This window comes from Oryctolagus cuniculus, chromosome 20, assembly GCF_051225735.1.
Source record: "Oryctolagus cuniculus isolate XC-2025 breed Fujian yellow rabbit chromosome 20, ASM5122573v1, whole genome shotgun sequence".
Taxonomy (NCBI): domain Eukaryota; kingdom Metazoa; phylum Chordata; class Mammalia; order Lagomorpha; family Leporidae; genus Oryctolagus; species Oryctolagus cuniculus.
In genome coordinates, this window is record NC_142886.1 from 18,055,355 (window position 1) to 18,075,120 (window position 19,766).

The 19,766-nt window shown below is 45.7% G+C and overlaps 2 protein-coding genes across 39 annotated transcripts in view; one reads left to right on the forward strand and one right to left on the reverse strand.

Moving 5' to 3' along the window:
* ZFYVE26 (zinc finger FYVE-type containing 26) overlaps positions 1-7,011 on the reverse strand; it is a 76,739-nt gene extending 69,728 nt beyond the window's left edge. For 4 of the 6 annotated variants that reach the window (XR_016226489.1, XR_016226490.1, XM_017349400.4 and 1 more), the window contains exons 1-3: positions 6,885-7,011; positions 6,112-6,387; positions 3,559-3,637 (exon numbers count right to left, since the gene is read on the reverse strand). Coding sequence is in view for 2 of the 6 variants with exons in the window: in XM_017349400.4 (XP_017204889.3) it covers positions 3,559-3,637; positions 6,112-6,305 (273 nt within the window). In the remaining 4 variants the exon portion in view is untranslated. The remainder of the gene's footprint in view (positions 1-3,558; positions 3,638-6,111; positions 6,388-6,884) is intronic. The other 2 variants (XM_070065134.2, XM_089322143.1) reach the window with 2 other exon arrangements.
* Positions 7,012-7,037: 26 nt separating this feature from the next.
* The window catches only part of RAD51B (RAD51 paralog B), a 657,779-nt gene continuing 645,050 nt past the window's right edge, over positions 7,038-19,766 (forward strand). For 18 of the 33 annotated variants that reach the window (XR_016226494.1, XR_016226495.1, XR_016226493.1 and 15 more), the window contains exons 1-4: positions 8,363-8,495; positions 9,515-9,590; positions 13,343-13,455; positions 14,861-14,974. Coding sequence is in view for 27 of the 33 variants with exons in the window: in XM_089322153.1 (XP_089178279.1) it covers positions 9,587-9,590; positions 13,343-13,455; positions 14,861-14,974 (231 nt within the window). In the remaining 6 variants the exon portion in view is untranslated. Of the gene's footprint in view, positions 7,113-7,133; positions 7,156-8,362; positions 8,496-9,514; positions 9,591-13,342; positions 13,456-14,860; positions 14,975-19,766 lie in introns of those variants that run through there. The other 15 variants (XR_016226497.1, XM_002719555.6, XM_089322162.1 and 12 more) reach the window with 6 other exon arrangements.

Consider the following 19,766-nt stretch of genomic DNA (forward strand, 5'->3'; position numbering starts at 1 on the left):
GCAGACTAGCAATGAACATCTCTATAGCTTAATCTTTGCACACTTGCTTATGCAGGCTGAGAGAACGCACTACAAGATAAAAAGGCTGAAGGCAAAAGTGAATAAAGGAGGGGCAGGCAACTGGCACAGTGGCTGTATCCCATACTGGAGTGCCAAGGTTTGAGCCCTGGCTGCTAAATCCACCTGCTGCTGCTGTTGCTTCTCTTTCTCGTTTTAAAAGATTTATTTATTTATTTGAAAGTCAAGAGTTAGAGAGAGGGAGAGATAAAAGTATTCCACCCATTAGTTCACACCTCAGATGGCCACAGCAGCCAAGGTTGGGCCGGGCTGAAGCCAAAAGCTTCTTCCAGGTCTCCCACATGGGTACAGGGACCCAAGCATTTGGGCTATCCTGTGCTGCTTTCTCAGGCCATTAGCCGGGAGCTGTATCAGAAGTGGAGCAGCTGGGAACTGAACCGGTGCCCAAAGGAGATGCTGTCGTCCCAGATGGTAACTTTACCTGCCATGCCACAACAATGGTCACCATCATCTTTTTCATACACTGTGGGAGACAGCAGTGACAGCAGTGATGGCTCAACTGGTTGTGTTCCTGCTACCTACATGGGAGTCCTGGATTGAGTTTCAGGTTCACATGTTTGGCCTGGTCCAGCCCCAGTTGTTGCAGGCATTTGAGGAGTGAACCAACAGATGGGAGAGCTCTCTCTATCACTGTTGTCTTTCTGCCTTTCAAATCAAAAAAAAAAAAAAAAAAAGAAAAAAAGAAAAAAAGAAAGATGTTTTTGGCAGACGTTGGCAATCTGGAAAATCTGGAAAAGACAGGCAACCAGGAAATTCCCAGAAGAAAAGGGTTCCTCTAGGATAACGTCTGGCCTTGTAGAGCCCATCAGAGAAGATGCACAAAGTCTCGGGACTCATCACACTTTAAAATTCTCCGAGGAGCACAAAATATTCCCACAACTGTTACAATAAGCAAGGCACTGGAGATCTGATAGGTCAGGAAAAACAAGAACAACTCTTAGTCTAGGCTGAGGATCCAGAGAAGTGAAGTCCACCGCCTGATGGGGTTGAGCAACCACACAGAATGGAAGCCACCAATCAGGCATAAAGTAAGCAAGCAGCCTCCTCTTGAGGCAAAGTTCATTTGGTTTGACACATTCCACGTTTGTACTAGGGAGATCCTTAATCAGTAACAAAATCTGTCTCCTTGAAGGTTCTGTGGTATTACAATTTGAGCTCAAGTTTCCTCTATTAAATCTGAAACCACAGCTAGCGCTCAGTTATCTCGTGTGTCACTGATTTTCAGTCTTGCTTTTCTTTCTTTCCTCTCTGGCAAGTCTTCTTGTCATTTCTCTTTGCTATACACTTGGCTGAAGCCTGAGTAAGTGATACAGTTAGATCAGTAATTTCTGTGAGTTTCTGAGAGCCATGAGGCTACTTCAGAAAGCTTGGGGAGACAATGAAGTTTGTTATGGTACAAAACATTTTTTGAAATCCATGCTTACAAGGGGTCTTCAAAAGGTTCATTAAAAATGCATATTACAAAGAAATGATGCACAGATTTCAAAATTTTTATGCCCAAGTAAACTTATTTTTTAGTTCTATTTTTTCATGTACTTTTTGAAATCCCTTCATGTGTGAAGAATAAATGTTATGCAGACATGGAACTAAAGACAAAATGGATTCTGATGGACTAAGGGAAGCAAAAACAACAAAAAATCGGCAACATTATGGACATTTAAAAAACAGAATTTGAAGTGTTTTACTTTAAGTCCATACGGGCTAAAAAAAGGATGCTGAGGTAGAAACCGCAGAGGACTGGGAGTCAGGAGACCCTGGTTTCAGTTCCAGTTCTGCTGTATTACTTAACAGGATGCTCTTGGGCAGGTCATTTCTACTCTGAGTCAAAAGTTCCTGACTTAATCATAAGGTCTCAGGTTCAGCATGAAATTGTCTCTGAGAAACTCCTTTAGTGAATATCAGTTCCTGATGATTAACATATAGTTCTAAAAGGGCTTATAGTGGAAATTTTTCTTTAAAATAAAAAGCATGGGGCTGGCACTGTGGCAGGTAAAGCCGCTGCCTGCAGCACCGGCATCCCATATGGGTGCCGGTTCGTGTTCCGGCTGCTCCACTTCCGATCCAGTTTCCTGCTGTGCTTCCTCCAGGTCTCTCACGTGGGTGCAGGGGCCCAAGCACTTGGGCCATCCTGCACGGCCTTCCCAGGCCACCGCAGAGCTGGATTGGAAGTAGAGCAGAAAGGACTTGAAGTGGCGTCCACGTGGGATGCTGGCATTGTAGGCAGCATTCTTCACCCACTATGCCACAATGCTGGCCCCTCAGTGGCATCCTAACAATTATGCCAAATCCCTGTCTCAATCTCTATGATTCCACAGTTGGTAACTTTCATGTGAATTCTTAAGTTACTCTTTAGTGGAGCTTAAAGCTATATGAGGGCCAGCACTGTGGTATAGTGGGTAGGGCCACTGCCGGCAGTGCCAGCATCCCGTGTAGGCGCTGGTTCAAGTCCCAGAGGCTCCACTTCCAATCTAGCTCTCTGCTATGGCCTGGGAAAGCAGTAGAAGATGGCCCAATTCCTTGTGCCCCTATACCCACGTGGGAGACCTAGAAGAAGCTCCTGGCTTCTGGCTTCAGATTGGTGCAACTCTGGTCATTGTGGCCATCTGGAGAGTGAATCAGCAGAGGGAAGACCTCTTTCCCTCTCTCTCTCTCTGCCTCTACCTCTCTCTAACTCTGCCTTTCTAATAAACAAACATTAAAAAAAGACATATGATTTCACTATATTGGATAATGAAAATAAACTTGTTAGAAGGAAAACTAAGTATCAGATCAGCCCATTCTTTTATTTGGGTGTTGACCAGATCCCAATGCTATGGGCTCATATTATTATTTACTATCTTGTCACTTTTTTTTTTTTTTTTTTTTTTTTTTTTACAGGCAGAGTGGATAGTGAGAGAGAGAGAAAGGTCTTCCTTTTGCCGTTGGTTCACCCTCCAATGGCCGCCACGGCTGGTGCGCTGCGGCCGGCGCACTGTGCTGATCCGATGGCAGGAGCGAGGTGCTTATCCTGGTCTCCCATGGGGTGCAGGGCCCAAGCACTTGGGCCATCCTCCACTGCACTCCCTGGCCACAGCAGAGAGCTGGCCTGGAAGAGGGGCAACCGGGACAGAATCTGGTGCCCCAACTGGGACTAGAACCCGGTGTGCTGGTGCCGCAAGGCGGAGGATTAGCCTAGAGAGCCACGGCGCCGGCCACTATCTTGTCACTTCTACAGAGTTCTGCAAAGTTCCCTTCAGGCACAAGACTCGTCGTTGTATTTAACAAAATGGAATCACCTTAAATGGTATTAAATGCCAATGTTTGTTAGTGAAATAATGAATTAATGTAAGGAGACAGCAATAAAAACTTAAGCACTTCTCACTGTCAGTACTGAGAAGAGTATGACCAATTTCATAACAGAGGAAGTGCCAGACAGAAGGGAAATCTCATAACTACTTCTCAGTCCTGGCCTCGGGAAAATGTAAAAGCCAAATTGCTTACCTTTTCCTGGGCCAACCATTTTTCCAATACAAGAAGCCAGAACCATGCTAATCTTTGAGGGTTAATATCTTGGCCACACCTGAAAAAGGTGAAAAAAAAACTTTGTAAGAAAGAATTCTACTGACCTTTTCTTGTTGTCCATGGTTTATGCTTCACTGCTCAGTCTATTTTAAATCTGAACAAGCAAGTTCTAATGAGAAATTTCAGAAGTATATGACAGTTCAATAAAACATTACAACCAGGACAAAGCTACTGGCCTTCATTAAAGGGAAAAAAAAAAAAAAGATCTCACCGAGATGGAGCTCCTGGCTCCTGGCTTTGGCCTAGCTCAGCCTGGGCCACTGTGGCCATTTGGGAGGTGACCTGGTGGATGGAAAATTTCTCTCTCTGTCCCTCCCTCTTTCTCTGTAAATCTTTCAAATAAATAAGTCTTAAAAAACAGGTCTCTATCCCTCCTTTACTCCCCTATCTGGTCTATTTTTAAATAAAATATACAGAAAAATCCATAATAGTTGATGCTATTTAAAATATATTATTGAATAGAAACCAAATCAGTCTTAAAGGGAAAAGGAATTTTATTTTAGAAAGTTCTAAAAGATTTATTTATTTATTTACTTGAAAGGCTGAGTGATGTGGCGGGGGTGGGGGGAGAGACAGAGACATAGAGAGAGAGATCTTCCATCTGCTGGTTCACTACCCAGATGCTCCCAACAGCTGGGGCTGTGACAGGTCAGCTAGAAGCCAGGAGCCTGGAAACTCCATCTGGGTCTCCCACATGGACGGCAGGAACCCAATCACCTGGGCCAGCATCCTACCCTTCCAGATGCATTAGCAGGAAGCTGGGTAGGAACCGTCTTGAAGTGGCACCCCAGTGTGGGATGTTTAATCTGCTGTGCCACAATGCCTGCCCCATTAAAAAAAAAAAAAAAAAAACTTTTAAAAATATGTACTGAAAATAGGGTTATAAAAATTCTTAAGATTTTCTTTGAAGTTAGAAATTTAGACAATAACTAATTAGAACCCAAACGTAAGAGAGAAAAATAAGCTAAAAGAAGGAATCATTTAAGTTTCTCTAGTCCATATGTGCTAACACAGAACTTACACGGTATAACAGAACAGTCAAAGTAAGGACTAGCCAGGGAAAGGCTAAAATAGTGAATGTGACTCCCAAACCACTAGTTGTTAATAGCACTGCTTGTTATCAATCTAGGATGGAGAACTGTGGTTGCCAGGAGACAAAAGGGATTGTAGCGCAAAGACGAAGAGGGAGCACAAGCAAGTGAGGCAGTTCTTTTGTGGTGATGGAACATTTCTGTGTCTTTATTACAATTGGATTGCATGAATCTATGTATGGACAGAACTATATAGAACTGCAAATAAAAAATAGATGAAGATTTTTTTTTTTTTTGACAGGCAGAGTGGACAGAGAGAGAGACAGAGAGAGAAAGGTCTTCCTTTTGCCGTTGGTTCACCCTCCAATGGCCGCCGCTGCAGCCGGCGCACCGCGCTGATCCTGGCAGGAGCCAGGAGCCAGGTGCTTTTCCTGGTCTCCCATGGGGTGCAGGGCCCAAGCACCTGGGCCATCCTCCACTGCACTCCCTGGCCATAGCAGAGAGCTGGCCTGGAAGAGGGGCAACCGGGACAGAATCCGGCGCCCCGACCGGGACTAGAACCCGGTGTGCCGGCGCCGCAAGGTGGAGGATTAGCCTATTGAGCCACGGCGCCGGCTTAGATGAAGATTTTTTAAAATGATGAAAACCAAGTGAGGTTTGTAGTGTGGTTAGCAGTAATACACCAATGGTAATTAGTTGGTTTTGCTACTGTATTTCAATGTCATAATCAGGGAAGTTAGGAAAGAGTATAGTGGACTCCATTATTTTTTGCAATGTCTTGCGAGTCTATAATTGTTTCAAAATAAAAAGTTGCCAGGAGGGCATTTGGCATAGTGGTTAAGATGTCCCTTGGGATGCCCACTCAAATACTTGGGTCCCAGCCACCTACATGGCAGACTTGGAATACGTTCTTTGCTTTGGCTGGCCCAGCCCTGGCTGTTGTGGGCATCTGAGGAGTGAATCAGAGGATGAGAGATCTTTCAGTTTCTGCCTTTCAAATAAATAATGAAAATAAATAAGTAAAAAATTTAAAACTAACAAAAAAATTTAAAAAGTTGTAAAGAATTCACTTTTCTTTGCTAAAGTTACAGCATTAGCAATAAACTCATAAGGAAGAAGAGAGCAGGGTGTGCCTTTTTTCTTTTCTTTCTTTTTTTTTTTTTTTTGGAAGGCAAAGAAAATGCATTTCAAAGCAACTCCCCCATCCACTTCAAATGACAAAACAAAAAGGTGGTTTCAGGCACCTTCTGGTGGCCAGGCTCAAATCCAGTTCCGTGTGATAGCCTCAAGCCAAGGCTGACTAAGTAATGGGCCGTTTCACACATGGGAGATACACTCTGCTTCTGCTAATTCTTCAGAGGGGCGCTTGATCAGAGCCCCAGTATCCAAGAGGTGTCTCCTGCCCTGTGACTCCCTGGCAAGACGGGAGGAGAGTCCTTACCTCAGCAGATTTGGACACACCACCAGCGCCTGAAGTATGTCTTCTACCCTCTTGGGGACATCCCCTTGTCCCTCGTGCAGTTGAGGTACGCATGCCCGTGCCAGCTCCCAGTCTCCTCTCCGCAGGCACTCACAAAAAAATCCAAAAAGCTGTTTCTGGGAAGCAGCTTCCTCTTTTCCAAAGGGATGACTCATTTTTCCCAGCACAGAGTGCAGGGAGATTAAGGGATGAGTTACGCCAAACACATTTTCAATGTTCTCATTCGTGGAGTACCTCCTAGAAACAACGCACACACGAGAGTCAGAGCGGAAGGAACTCCATTTAGACAAACCAGGAATTACTGGCCTGCCTGGGGAAAGGCACCGTTCACTTTCCTCATTACCGTTTTAAGTTTAACTTGACACGCTACTATGTCTTTTTGAGAACAGCTACTTTCTCCAAGGGGTGGATCCCGCCTCTCTGCGAGCATACTTATATTGAATAATATTAATCGTTTTATTAGCCTGAGGCACAGACCTGCAACCCCATTTCCGTAATCCCTCCTCAACTTTATGCGCAGTCTGGCTCCGGATCCCCAGGTGGTCGCCTCCGTAAGCAGGAGAAATAAAGCAGGGACCTCACCAGGTTGACCCTCCCGTTAAGGCAGAGGACTGAAAATCAGGAGAGGCGTCTGTATCAAAACTGGAGAGAGGTGGAGGGGGTGGGGCGCAGGGACGCTCCCCTGCGAGGGTCTTGGGGTGCGCTCCCGCTTGCTCAGGGTGTCTGACACTCACCTGTTACCGGCGCCCAAAGAAACAGAGCTCTCAGCGCAGCCATGTTTGAGCCCAGTCAGGTGACCGCATCCAGCTCGGTAAGGTGGTGTGGGGGCGGTGGTGACGACTGAGATCGCCACTCCTATTGGCCGAATAGAGCAAAAATGCAAATAAGGTGCCATATTTGTTTGAATCACGTGACTTAGCCTCTTAAGACCACGGAACTCTAAGAAGCTCAGATCTACGGCGGTACGAAACTGTCCTCTCTATCAGTCCTGACTTGGCTGAGCAGGTGGAAGGGAGAACTGAGTCTTTTCGTTTTATTTTTTCTCTTTTCACCCCTAGCATTTGAAGCCAACTTTTAGCACCGAGTAGGGACATGGCTTGGCCAGGCTCTGGGGACACCCAGAGGCAGGAGACCTGGGTGCTCTTTCCATATTCTTCTGTCAACTCGGCGCTCTTATAATCCTGAACTCTGCAATCTGAATTCCGTTCGTCTTCTGCTTCATTCTGTGCTTTTATTTGCGCTGTCACCCGACCACTGTTAAGTGAACGGTGTATTAGACAAGTTGAATAATAGGCGGACCCTCTCCTCAAGGTGGGGGGTGCGGGCCAATAATTAAGACACAGTAGGCTGGGCGGGCGCCCTGGCTCACTTGGTTAGTCCCCCTCCTGTGGCGCCAGCATCCCATATGGGCCCTGGTTCTAGTCCCGATTGCTCCTCTTCCAGTCCAGCTCTCTGCTGTGGCCCGGGAGTGCAGTAGAGGATGGCCCAAGTGCTTGGGCCCCTGCACCCACATGGGGGACCAGGAGGAGGCACCTGGCTCTGGCTTCGGATTGGTGTAGCCCTGGCTGTAGCGGCCATTTGGGGGGTGAACCAATGTCTCTCTCTCTCACTGTCTATAACTCTACAAAAAAAAAAAAAAAAAAAAAAAAAAAAGACACAGTAGGCTAAATGATAGGTATACACAAGGGGAGACATGGGCAAAGGCTTTTCACAAATGTCATCGTCTGAAACCAAGGCTTAAAGCAATGATTTATAGATTTCTTCATCATAGCTGCCTTCCCATCAAATTTTGTTTGGTTTTGATGGTCTTCTTCAATTACAATTCTGTTTTCCCTAGTATGTTTGTTTCAGTTTGAGCAATGTCTTTAAGTATTTCCAAAAAATGATTTTGTCTCCAAAAAGGCGGTGAGAAAAGCAAATTAAAACAAACAGAAAGCTCACTTCCAAAAACTTCTATGGCAGGTGGTTGTCATTTATTTCCTAGAAAACTTAGAAGATTTTGTGGTTCATCAGAAAATTTTTAAGTAGTGTTCCAAGAAAGAAAGGAGAAAATGCCAAGCGAAGGTTTCTCACGCGTCACACTCTCCTTGATAATCTCCCTAGCTCCCAGCGGATTTTGGTAATCACCCAAACTGACTTGGGTTCCCAGCTAGTAGGCCGATTCTAGAGCGCGAACTACATTTCCCAGCAAGCAGCGGAAGCAACCCGGGCCAGTGTCTGTTTCTGATTGGACAGGATCCGAGGGGGGCGACCCAACCACTGCCCCGCTTGTTGCTTTCCGGCTCTTTCCGCGGGAACTCTATGAGGGGCGGGGGCAACTTTGAAAGTTGGATGCTGCAGACCCGGTACTGGACAGTTTGGCGAGTGTGCGTGTGTGCGTGCGTGTGTGCGTGTGTGTGTGTGGAGGGGCAGGTGTGGGGAAGTGGGGCGTCCTCGTTATTTAGTGCTCGCTCCTTGGGCTCGTGGGTTTTGCTTCAGGGGAACGGGGAGTTTCTCTTGGCACGCCCCCTCCAGCTCCTAGGACTCTTACCAGAGCGCCGCAGCGGATTCGGGACTTCGGGCTTTTTTGGGGATGGGGGAAGATAACGGGAAGCTGCCGTTTGTTGGAGAAAGAAAATCTTAAAAAGTTGGAGGACTCTAGGTGATGTCTTCGCCTGTTGATCCCCAACTTAGCCCGTTTCCTATTTGTCGCAGTTTGGGGATTAAGCAGGGGACTGAGTCAGGAGAGGTTTAGGTTCTGTCCTGCTCCAGGAGGTTAAACAGCGTGGAATCCGGGATCCGGCCCCTGCACTCGAATGTGGGCTCCACTGTCAGCAGCAGCCTGACTTTGCACACGTTTCTCGGCTCAGTGCCCGAGGATTCCAATGTAAACTATTGGAAGCCCTCGGAACGGTGGCTGGCACGTGAGGAGGCTCACACAAGATGAGCTGTTATTGTTACTTGACAATTTTCGTTGCACATCTAGCACGAAGATTGTTCTTTTTCTTCGTGGTGGTGGGGGGGAGAGGGTTCTATTTCCAGGGCTGTGAGTATCTTCCCTCACTTCCAATATGCGCATTTACACAGCAGGAATTTGTACGTTCTAGTGGACAAGACAAATCCGCAAGCCGTGATAAAACATTAAGATTCTCCTGCAGATGTGACCAAGTGTGATGAGAACCTTGGAGCGGGAGTGGGTGACTCTGGGCAGGCAGTGTGGCGGGGTGGGTGCTTGACGTGCCTGGAGCGCGGGTCCTGTTTGCTGAATGAATCGTTAGTGGTCGTGAGTGCTATGGTTGAGCCCAGTGTGCCTGCCACCACCCCGCAACCCGAGCCCTTATTTCAATCCTGTGTAGTGGGTATTAAGACCATCTTTGTTTTATAGACGGGGAGAGAGGATACCAGGGGGTAAAGTAACTCCCAGGAAGGCTGCGTGGGATCTGAACCTTGCAGTCTGATGTGTGAGTGCCAGGGGAGTGAGGGGTCAGTACACGAAGGGTTCTTGCGTGATCGAAGGAGTTTGGAATGTATCCTAGTGTCCAGTGGTTCCATGGGAAGGGTTAAAGGATGAACTTGACTTCTGGTAGGATTGCAACTCTGCTGGTGTGAGGCCTGCTCCCACTGCACATTTAAACAGCATTTACATATGTATTGCGTGGCTGTAGTAACTTGTGTCTGTATCTCTTTGTATCTTGACTGGGAATCCCTAAAAGGGAGGGGATCTGTGTGTTTCAGAGATGTCTGTGGAAGGAATAAGTTAAGGCACAAATGAGTGGAGAATGGATTTCTTTCGGTGGGGTGGGGAGTGACAAGGAGCAGTATACAGTAGGTCAGGCAGGTAACGGAGTGGTGCTAGTAAGGCAGAGATGGCAGGAATTGTTACTGTAATTTTAGAATTTACAGTTCTATTATTTCTGATTGAATTTATCAGTTTAGGTGGTGTCGCTGCCCGGAACTAAAAAAACCACTGTGCAATGCTCTAGCAGTTGTCACTTGATCAACCATCTTTTGGGGAAACAGAAATCAATACTAGTGAATTCCTGGGGCGTGCCATTGGCACAGCAGGTACGCCTTCTCTTGGGACACGCGCATCCCATGTTGGAGGACCTGGGTTCCACTCCTGGCAGTGCCCCTTGCTCCAGCTTCCTGCTGATGCAGACTGGGAAGTGGCAGTGATGGCCCCAGGGATCGGCTCCTGTCATCCGTGTGGGAAGCTTGAATTGGACTCCAGTGGATGGAAGCCCTTTCTGCCTCTCAGTGGGTGAACATGTTAGAACACAGTAACAGAAGCTTCCAGATTTCCATGGAGAGGAGTGAGTGAGTTTTGCTCTGATTCTGGGTGCTCAGGCATGAAATGGAAGTTTGGGCCGTATGGTAGGAACCAAACAACTCTTTACATTCTCAGTGTGCACTTTGTCCCAAATGTTACTTCTTTGTTAATTCACTCCATTGCCTGGACCAAGGAACAATTTTTACTCTTTGGGGAAGATACTTTGCCAGCTGAGTGAGGCCCACAGCCTCCTGTTTGAATACTTTATTAGGGGAGTCCTGGGGATTCTGTTTTAGTTCTCTAAAGACATATTTCATGAACCTCATTTGCCACTAGCAAGTACCACAGCAAGGGTGGAATTTAATTGCATGTGGGAATGCAAACAGCTAGTATAATAAGGAACATTGTGAGATTATAAATAACTCTGTAGTAGTAAAATCTCATTTCATTCTGAAGGTTGGTTCTGACTCCTAGAAAAAGGCAAGGTTAAATATGAAATGCACTTGCAATAGACTGTGATAGTTAAGAAGATGGCTCTCAGAGCCGGGCTGCCAGGCTTCAAATTCTGAAACTTTTTCTGGTTTTCCTTTTTCTTTCTTTCTTTTCTTTTTTCTTTCTTTCTTTCTTGCTTTCTTTCTTTCTTTCTTTCTTTCTTTTTTTTTTTTTTTTTTGACAGGCAGAGTGGACAGTGAGAGAGAGAGAGACAGAGAGAAAGGTCTTCCTTTTTGCCATTGGTTCACCCTCCAATGGCCGCCGCGGCCGGCGAATTGCGACCTGCACATCGCACTGATCCGAAGCCAGGAGCCATATGCTTCCCCTGGTCTCCCATGGGGTGCAGGGCCCAAGCACCTGGGCCATCCTCCATTGCCCTCCCTGGCCATAGCAGAGAGCAGGCCTGGAAGAGGGGCAACCGGGACAGAATCCGGTGCCCTGACTGGGACTAGAACCCAGTGTGCCGGTGCCGCAAGGCGGAGGATTAGCCTATTGAGCTGCGGCGCCCGCCCCTTTTTCTGAATAATAATAGACCAGTTAATTTTGACCAACTTTTAGTTTTTAGTTTTATGTAAAAAGGGATCAATAATGTATTTTCCTATGAGGCTATTGAGAAGATTAAATGTGATAATTCAGGTGATGTTTTGGAACCGTGGTTGGCATGTAGTAGGTGTTCAGTAAATTTAGCCACTATTGTTACACTGCAATGAAAATAAAGATGTTGTGGGAATTGTTTGGAAATATGCCCTGAAGATTCATTACAGATTCAAAAAAATTTATAAATACATTGAAATATTTTTTAAAAAATTTATTTATTTACCCAAAAGGCAGAATTACAGAGAAAGAGGGAGAGACAGAGGGAGCGAGAAAGAGATCTTCCATCTGCTGGTTCATGCCCCAGATGGGCTGCAAGGCCCGGGGCTAGGCCTGGCTGAAGCTAGGAGCCTGGAGCTTTATCCAGGAATCCCACATGGGTGCAGGAGCCCAAGGACTTGGGCCATCCTCTTCTGCTTTCCCAGGCGGTTTATCAAAGAGCTGGATCAGAAGTGGAGCAGGAGCTGGTGCTGTGGTGTAGTAGGTAAAGCTGCCTGCAGTCCTGGCATCCCATATGTGTGCTGGTTTGAGACCTGGCTGCTCCACTTCTGATCCAGCTCTCCACTTTGGCCTGGGAAAGCAGTGGAAGATGGCCTAAGTCCTTGGGCCTTTGCATCTGTGTGGGAGACTGGGAAGAAGCACAGCTTTGGCCATTGTGGCCATTTGGGGAGTGAACCGGTGGATGGAAGACCTTTCTGTCTCTGTATACCTCTGCCTCTGCCTCTCTGTAACTCTGCCTTTCAAATAAATAAATAAATCTTTTTTTTTTTTTTTTTTTTTTTGACAGGCAGAGTGGACAGTGAGAGAGAGAGACAGAGAGAAAGGTCTTCCTTTGCCGTTGGTTCACCCTCCAATGGCCGCCGCGGCTGGCGCGCTGCGGCCGGCGCACCGCGCTGATCCGGTGGCAGGAGCCAGGAGCCAGGTACTTTTCCTGGTCTCCCATGGGGTGCAGGGCCCAAGCACTTGGGCCATTCTCCACTGCACTCCTGGGCCACAGCAGAGAGCTGGCCTGGAAGAGGGGCAACCGGGACAGAATCCGGCACCCCGACCAGGACTAGAACCCGGTGTGCCGGCGCCGCTAGGCGGAGGATTAGCCTAGTGAGCCGCGGCGCCGGCCCTAAATAAATAAATCTTTAAGAAAAAAAGTGGAGCAGCCAAGTAAGAAACTGGTGCCCTTATGGGATGCTGGCAGCTTAAGATGGTATACAAATGTGAAGTGGTGTTGTATTCATGGAATGTGTATCAAAGAATTGTGTGAAATGTGTATTCTGAAGTTGTCTGTGTATTCTGAAGTTGTCTGTTTCCCTGTGGGAATGTTTGACAAGCTCTTGTCTCTTCTACTTAAATCATTTGGAAGAATTCTATAGCCTTCCTATATTTTACCAGCAATGTTTTAAATACTGTATGATTCCTTTTGCATATGGAAAAGCTTGAAGAATTTTTAGTTTTTTTTTTTTTTATTGTAGGCAGAGTGGACAGTGTGAGAGAGAGATAGAAAGGTCTTCCTTTTCCGTTGGTTCACCCCCCAATGGCTGCTGCAGCTGGCGCGCTGCGGCCGGCGCACCAGGCTGATCCAAAGCCAGGGGCCAGGTGCTTCTCCTGGTCTCCCATGGGGTGCAGGGCCCAAGTACTTGGGCCATTCTCCACTGCACTCCTGGGCCACATCAGAGAGCTGGACTGGAAGAGGGGCAACCGGGACAGAATCTGGCGCCCCGACCAGCACTAGAACCTGGTGTGCCGGCGCTGCAGGCGGAGGAATTAGCCTATTGAGCTGTAGCGCCGGCCGAATTTTTAGTTTATAAGGTATTTTCAACAGGCCAAACACTATGGGTTATGTTATTTTCATGTTTTTTTCAGGGTTAATTTTTTTTGCTGGATCCGGAGGCATGGCTAGTAAGAAACTAAGAAGAGTGGGTTTATCCCCAGAACTGTGTGACCGTCTCAGCCGGCATCGCATTGTCACCTGTCAGGTAAAATTTATCTGATTTTTTTCACTGAGAAATTTTATGGACAAATTAACTATTCCTTAATGACTCTTAAAATGGAAATATGAAAACATGTTTATAAAAAATAAATGATACTGCTTTTCCATAGGCTAATTTAATTTTTAAAAATGTTTACTTGAGAGACGGAGATACACACACACATATACAGCGAGAGAGAGAAAGAGAGAAGCGGGGAGAAAGAGAGTGAGAACAAGAGAGAGTGAGTGTTCCCACCTGCTGGTTCACTCTCCAAATGCCCACCTCGGCTGGGCCAGGGCTTGAGCTGGAAACTAGGAACACAATCCCGCGAGCCCAGGGACTTGAGCCGTCACTACTGTCTCCCAGGATGCACATGGGCAGTAAGGTAGAATCAGGAGCAGAGCTGGGACTTGAACCCAGGCACTTGGATAGGGGGTGCAGGATCCCAAGTTGTGGCTTAACCATTAGGCCGAATGCCTGCCCCAATTACATTTTTTAAAAGATTTATTTATTTACTTGAAAGGCAGAGTTACAGAGAGGCAGAGGCAGAGGCAGAGGCAGAGAGGGAGAGATAGAGGTCTTCCATCTACTGGTACTCCCAAGATGGCCACAGTGGCTGGAGCTGTGCCCATCTGAAGCCAGGAGCCAGGAGCTTCTTCCAGGTCTCCCACGTGAGTGTAGGGTCCCAAGGAATTGGGCCATCTTCTACTGCTATCCCAGGCCATAGCAGAGAGCTGGATTCGAAGTGGAGTAGCCAGGACTTGAACCGGCACCCATATGGGATGCCGGCACTGCAGGCAGTGGCTTTACCCACTATGCCACAGCGCTGGCTGCCCCTCTCCCTGTTTACATTTGAAACATAATAATGAGAGCAAATTTCTCTTAGGACAAATAAGATTTGAGATTTTACCTTAGGATTTTATCCTTAATAAAACAGATTTTTCAGAGCATGGTGCTGTTTTAAAAAATTGCAGTGTGCATTAAAGGTATTTTTGGTTCCTCTGTTCCTAGAAGTATGAAATTTAACATTATGTTCTGTGGTCAGTTTTATTCTCTCATATATCAAATTCCTTGTCTGAGTGAGCAGCTCTTCGTTTAAAAAGGAACACGTTTTGGCCCTCTAGATGTGTATCTGGGCCCGGACTCTGGCCTGAGTGCAGTGCTCGGATGAACCTGGCTGCGGCTGTCTGGGGCGTTACTGGATGTGTCCTGTGTAAATGCCAGCTCAGCCAGAATTAGCGGGCAGGGCCACGCTATCCTGCCTTTTCTAGTTAAGGCATTTTTGGGAGGAAATACCTTACGGGACACATACATCCTTGAGTTACAAATACCACACTTTATTTACTCACAGATAGTATCAATATCTTTGTTACACATGGGTGTTTAAAATATTCTCTTTATGTCTGTTTAGGACTTTTTATGTCTTTCTCCACTGGAGCTCATGAAAGTGACTGGCCTGAGTTACCGAGGTGTCCATGAACTTCTGTGCATGGTCAGCAAGGCCTGTGCGCCACAGATGAAAACGGTATCTATCTATATGTCTATCAATCTATCAGTCATCTATCTATCATTTTCTTTCTTTCTATTCTATTCTAATATGATTTGATTGTGACGCTGATTTTGTCTCATTTAAAAACTTTTTGGGATGAGGCAAAAACAAAAAATAGATGAGCACCTCAGAAATAGTTGAACTTTCTACTATAGTATATAGTGATAGTGTATGTGATAATATAATGATAGTATATTTGAAAAATTCTTGTAGTTTATAATCTCATGGGAGACAGTCTAAATATGGGAATTAGCAAGCAATAGGAAGTTTTGATTTTTTTCTGAGCCAATAGTGATATTTCTTCCTATTTATTTATTTACTTGTTTGAGAGGCAAGGGACAGAGACAAAGATCTACAGATAAAGAGATCTCTCATCTGCTGGTTCACTCCTCAAATGCCCGCTGCAACCAGGAGCTGAAGCTAAGAGCTAGGAACTCAATCCAGAGCTCCCACATGGGTAGCAGAATCCAAATATCTGAGCCATCACTGCTGCCTCCCAGGGTCCACATTAGCAAGAATCTGGCTTCAGGAGCAGGAGCTGAGAAATGAACTCAAGTACTCCATCGTGGGACATGGGTATCTTAAATGCTGGCTTCACTGCTAGGCCAGGCACCTAGTAGTGATACTTCATAATTCATAAGACTGCCCTTTACCAATGTTTGGGTAGAATTTATTTGAGTGCTTCATGATTAAATTATAATATTCTCCAATTTTTTTAATCTTAAATATTTTTGAAACTTATTTGTGTTTGTTTGAAAGGCAGAGGAAAAGAGAGAGAGAGAGAGAGAGAGAGAGAGAGATCTTCTGTGTGCTGGTTTTCTCCTCCAATACCTGCAACAGCTGGGGCTGGGCCAGGTCAAATATAGGAACTTGGAACTCAATCCAGGACTCCCATATGGCTGGCAGGGTACAAGCAATTTTGAAATTCAGTGACAACGGGCATTACTTAGTTTGGGAGTCCAAGAAGCCTCCCTGGGAAGCCACACTTCAACTAAAATGTGAAGAACGAGTAGGTAAGAGATAGAGAAAGGCATGGGAGGGAAACAGGGAGAGCATCGCGGGCATTGGGAACAGCAACTGGAAAGGCCTGTGCAGGGGAAGGGAATGGTGCTTGTCTGGTGATAACATTAAGCTGTGTGACTGGAACGCAGCCACGAGGAAGAGAGTGGCAGGAGAAGAAGCCAGAGTCAGGTCCTTGGGGCCTTGCAGACCATGTGAAGGATTTGGGACTCCATTCCTGGAGCAATGGGAACTCTTATCAAAGAGTACAATGTAATATGTGGTTTTTTTTTTTTTTAAACAACGAGAAAGCAAGAACATATTCATGAAGACTGGTCAGATACTTTATTATTCCAGACAGAAGGGCCAGTGACTTGGATTATTACTGTAGTATTGATGCAGAGGATATGATATCAGTTAATATGAGAGAGATTTAGGGGGCAGGATTAATAGGATTTGGTGATCGTTTGGCTGTAGGTGGTGACATACAGGGAAATCGCAGAGATGATTCGCTGATTTTGCTTTGGGAAACTGGGTGCACCTTTCCCGAGGGAAGGAATACGCATGAGGGAGGCATCATGGATTCAGTTTAGTACTTGAGCAGGTGCTGTGAAACATCTGGTGGAGCTGTGAGGTAGGCAGTTGATTATGTGGTCCTGGGCCTTGAAGGGGCGGCCTGCTCTACAAGTGTGCATCTGGGACTCGTGTGTGTAAGTGGGGTTGCTGAAGCTGTGGGAATGGGTGAGGGATTGCCTGGAAGACAGGTGAATCCAAGGCCAGTTCCTGAGTGATGCCAACATTTAGAGGTCAGCTTAGACAATGCTGAGTGTGAGAAGCAGCTAACAAAACAGGAGAAAAACTAGGATAATATCATATTCCAACCCTCCTTTGTCTCACTTATGAATGTACTGTTATATATGGATATTGTTATATCTGAAGTCTTTTCTGAATTTTTATTGTTATAAAGAGAACAGATTTTGTATTTTTCATATATAGAATTCTAAGGTAACCATGCTTTCCTTCCTCTCCCCTCTCCTTCCTTTCTTTTTTTCTTTAATCTTTGCAGTAACATACTTTCAATTTACTTTATAATCACATGCTTAATGCACCACTAATCATAATGTTCAACAAGTAAAAAGTAGAAAGACCACTATTCCACAGAATAGACAAGGGCTATAAACAAAAATCATAAGATGTCAGTTTCATTCATACATTTTTTTTGTATTAACTATCACATATCAGAGAAATTATGATATTTGTCTTTTTGGAACTAAGCATAATGGTCTCCAGTTGCAAAAGATAGAATTTCATTCTTTCTTTGTGGCTGAGTAGTATTTCATCATGAATATACCACATTTTCTTTATCCAGTCATCAGTTGATGGACACCTGGGTTGATTCTGTATCTTATCTATTGTGAGCTATTCCTTTTACTTATTTATTTTTTGAGAATCACCAAATCTATTCAGGTAATTACACTTATAGTTGAAATGAAATACTTTAGTATTGCAATATTGGATTGCTTTGCCATGATTGTTAAAATGTTTCCAAATGTGCTCATGTTGCCTGATGGTAAATTATAGATAAAAATGTCTGTGAAGGCACACTCACTGAAGTAGTTCTTGTATTCAGAATATCAGAAATAGGGGCAAGCATTTAGCCTAGCAGTTAGGACACCATTTCCTACATTAGATTGCCTGGGTTTGATTCCCAGTTCTGACTCCTGAGTGCAGCTCCCTACTAGAACCTGGGAAGCAGTGGTGATCCTCAAGTAATTGGGTCGTTGCCTCCCACATGGGAAGCCTGTACTGAGAGTTTCCAGTTTTTTTTTTTTTTTTTTTTTTACAGGCAGGGTGGACAGTGAGAGAGAGAGAGAGACAGAGAGAAAGGTCTTCCTTTGCTGTTGGTTCACCCTCCAATGGCCACCGCGGCTGGTGTGCTGCGGCTGGCGCATCGCGCCAATCGATGGCAGAAGCCAGGTACTTATCCTGGTCTCCCATGGGGTGCAGGGCCCAAGCACTTGGGCCATCCTCCACTGCACTCCCTGGCCATAGCAGAGAGCTGGCCTGGAAGAGGGCCAACCGGGACAGAATCCGGCGCCCCGACCGGGACAAAACCTGGTGTGCCGGCGCCACAAGGCGGAAAATGATTAGCCTAGTGAGCCGTGGCGCCAGCCCGAGAGTTTCCAGTTCTGCCCAGACATTGTGGGCCCTGGGGAGTAAAATGTGATATTAAAAAAAATGGAAACAACCTAAATAATCCACAGTAGTGAAGATAAATTTTATTATGAGTGATGAAATATTATGTAGGCATTAAAATACTTGAGAAGAATTTTTTTAAACAATTATTTATATTTGAAAGTCAGAGTTACACAGAGAGAGAAAGAGAGGCAGAGAGAGAAAGAGAGGCAGAGAGAGAGGGAAGTCTTCCATCTGCTGGTTCACTCCCCAGATGGGCACAATGGCCAGAGCTGCGCTGATCTGAAGCCAAGAGTCAGGAGCTTCTTCTGGGCCCCCTATGTGGGCGCAGAGGCCCAAGGATTTGGGCCATCTTCTACTGCTATCCCAGGCCATAACAGAGAGCTGGATTGGAAGTGGAGTAGCCAGGACTCAAACCGGCGCCCATATGGAATGCCGGCACTGGAGGCGGCAGCTTTACTTACTACGTCACAACACTATGCCCCATTGAAGAATTTTTAATAACTGGAAATCCTCAAGATATACATACTTAGCAAAAAAGTAGGCTATGAAATTGTAAATGGTGTACATGCCAACTTTATAAAAAATAAAGTCATATATGTGTATGATTATACATATATACATACTTTATTATTATTAGTGGTTATTCCAGTTATTCCAGAATTGTAAAAGTTACTGACTTATGTTTCAAAATTTAAAAAAAAAATTATTTATTTTGAAAGGTAGAGTTATAGAGAGCGAGCAAGAGAGAGCGAGAGAGAGCGAGGGAGAGAGATATCTTTCATTTGTTAGTTCACTCCTCAGATGGCTGCAATGGTTGAGGCTGGGCCCATCCAAAGCCAGGAGCTTCTTCCAGGTCTCCCATGTGGGTGCAGAGGCACAAGAACTTAGGCCATCTTCTACTGCTTTCCCAGGCACATTAGTAGGGAGCTGGATCAGAAGTGGAGCAGCTGGGACTTGAATCAGTGCCCATATGGGATGCCGGCACTGCAGGCAGCAGTTTTACCTGCTACACACCACAGCACCAGCCCCTCAAAATTTTTTTTAGTGCTAAGTGTGATAGGAAAGTTTAATTAAGAGAAATATTGAGGGGAAAACACATGACAGACCAGGTGGACACCTCAGTGAGGAACTGAGAGCCTCAGCTTTTGTTTCTTTCCAAATTTTCCATAGGCAAACTGTGTTCTCTAAATAGGAAAAACCTAACAATAGTTCTTGCTGACCCCCATGGCAAATCTGCTAGTCTCAGTTTCTTAGCCTCTTGGAAGTGGAGAAAATTTTAACTCTGTGAAGTGAATGGATAGGGTGCCAGTGTGGAGGAATGCCAGGACTAGATTAAACAATATATGTAATGTACTTTTAAAAAGCACATGGTATACGGGGGTTGGCACTGTGGCATAGTGGGTAAAGCCGCCGCCTGCAGTGCTGGCATTCCATATGGGCACTGGTTTGAGTCCCAGGTGCTCCACTTCCCATCCAGCTCTCTGCTATGGCCTGGGAAAGCAGCAGAAGATGGCCCAAGTGCTTGGGCCCCTGCACCCATGTGGGAGACCTGGAGGAAGCTTCTGGCTCC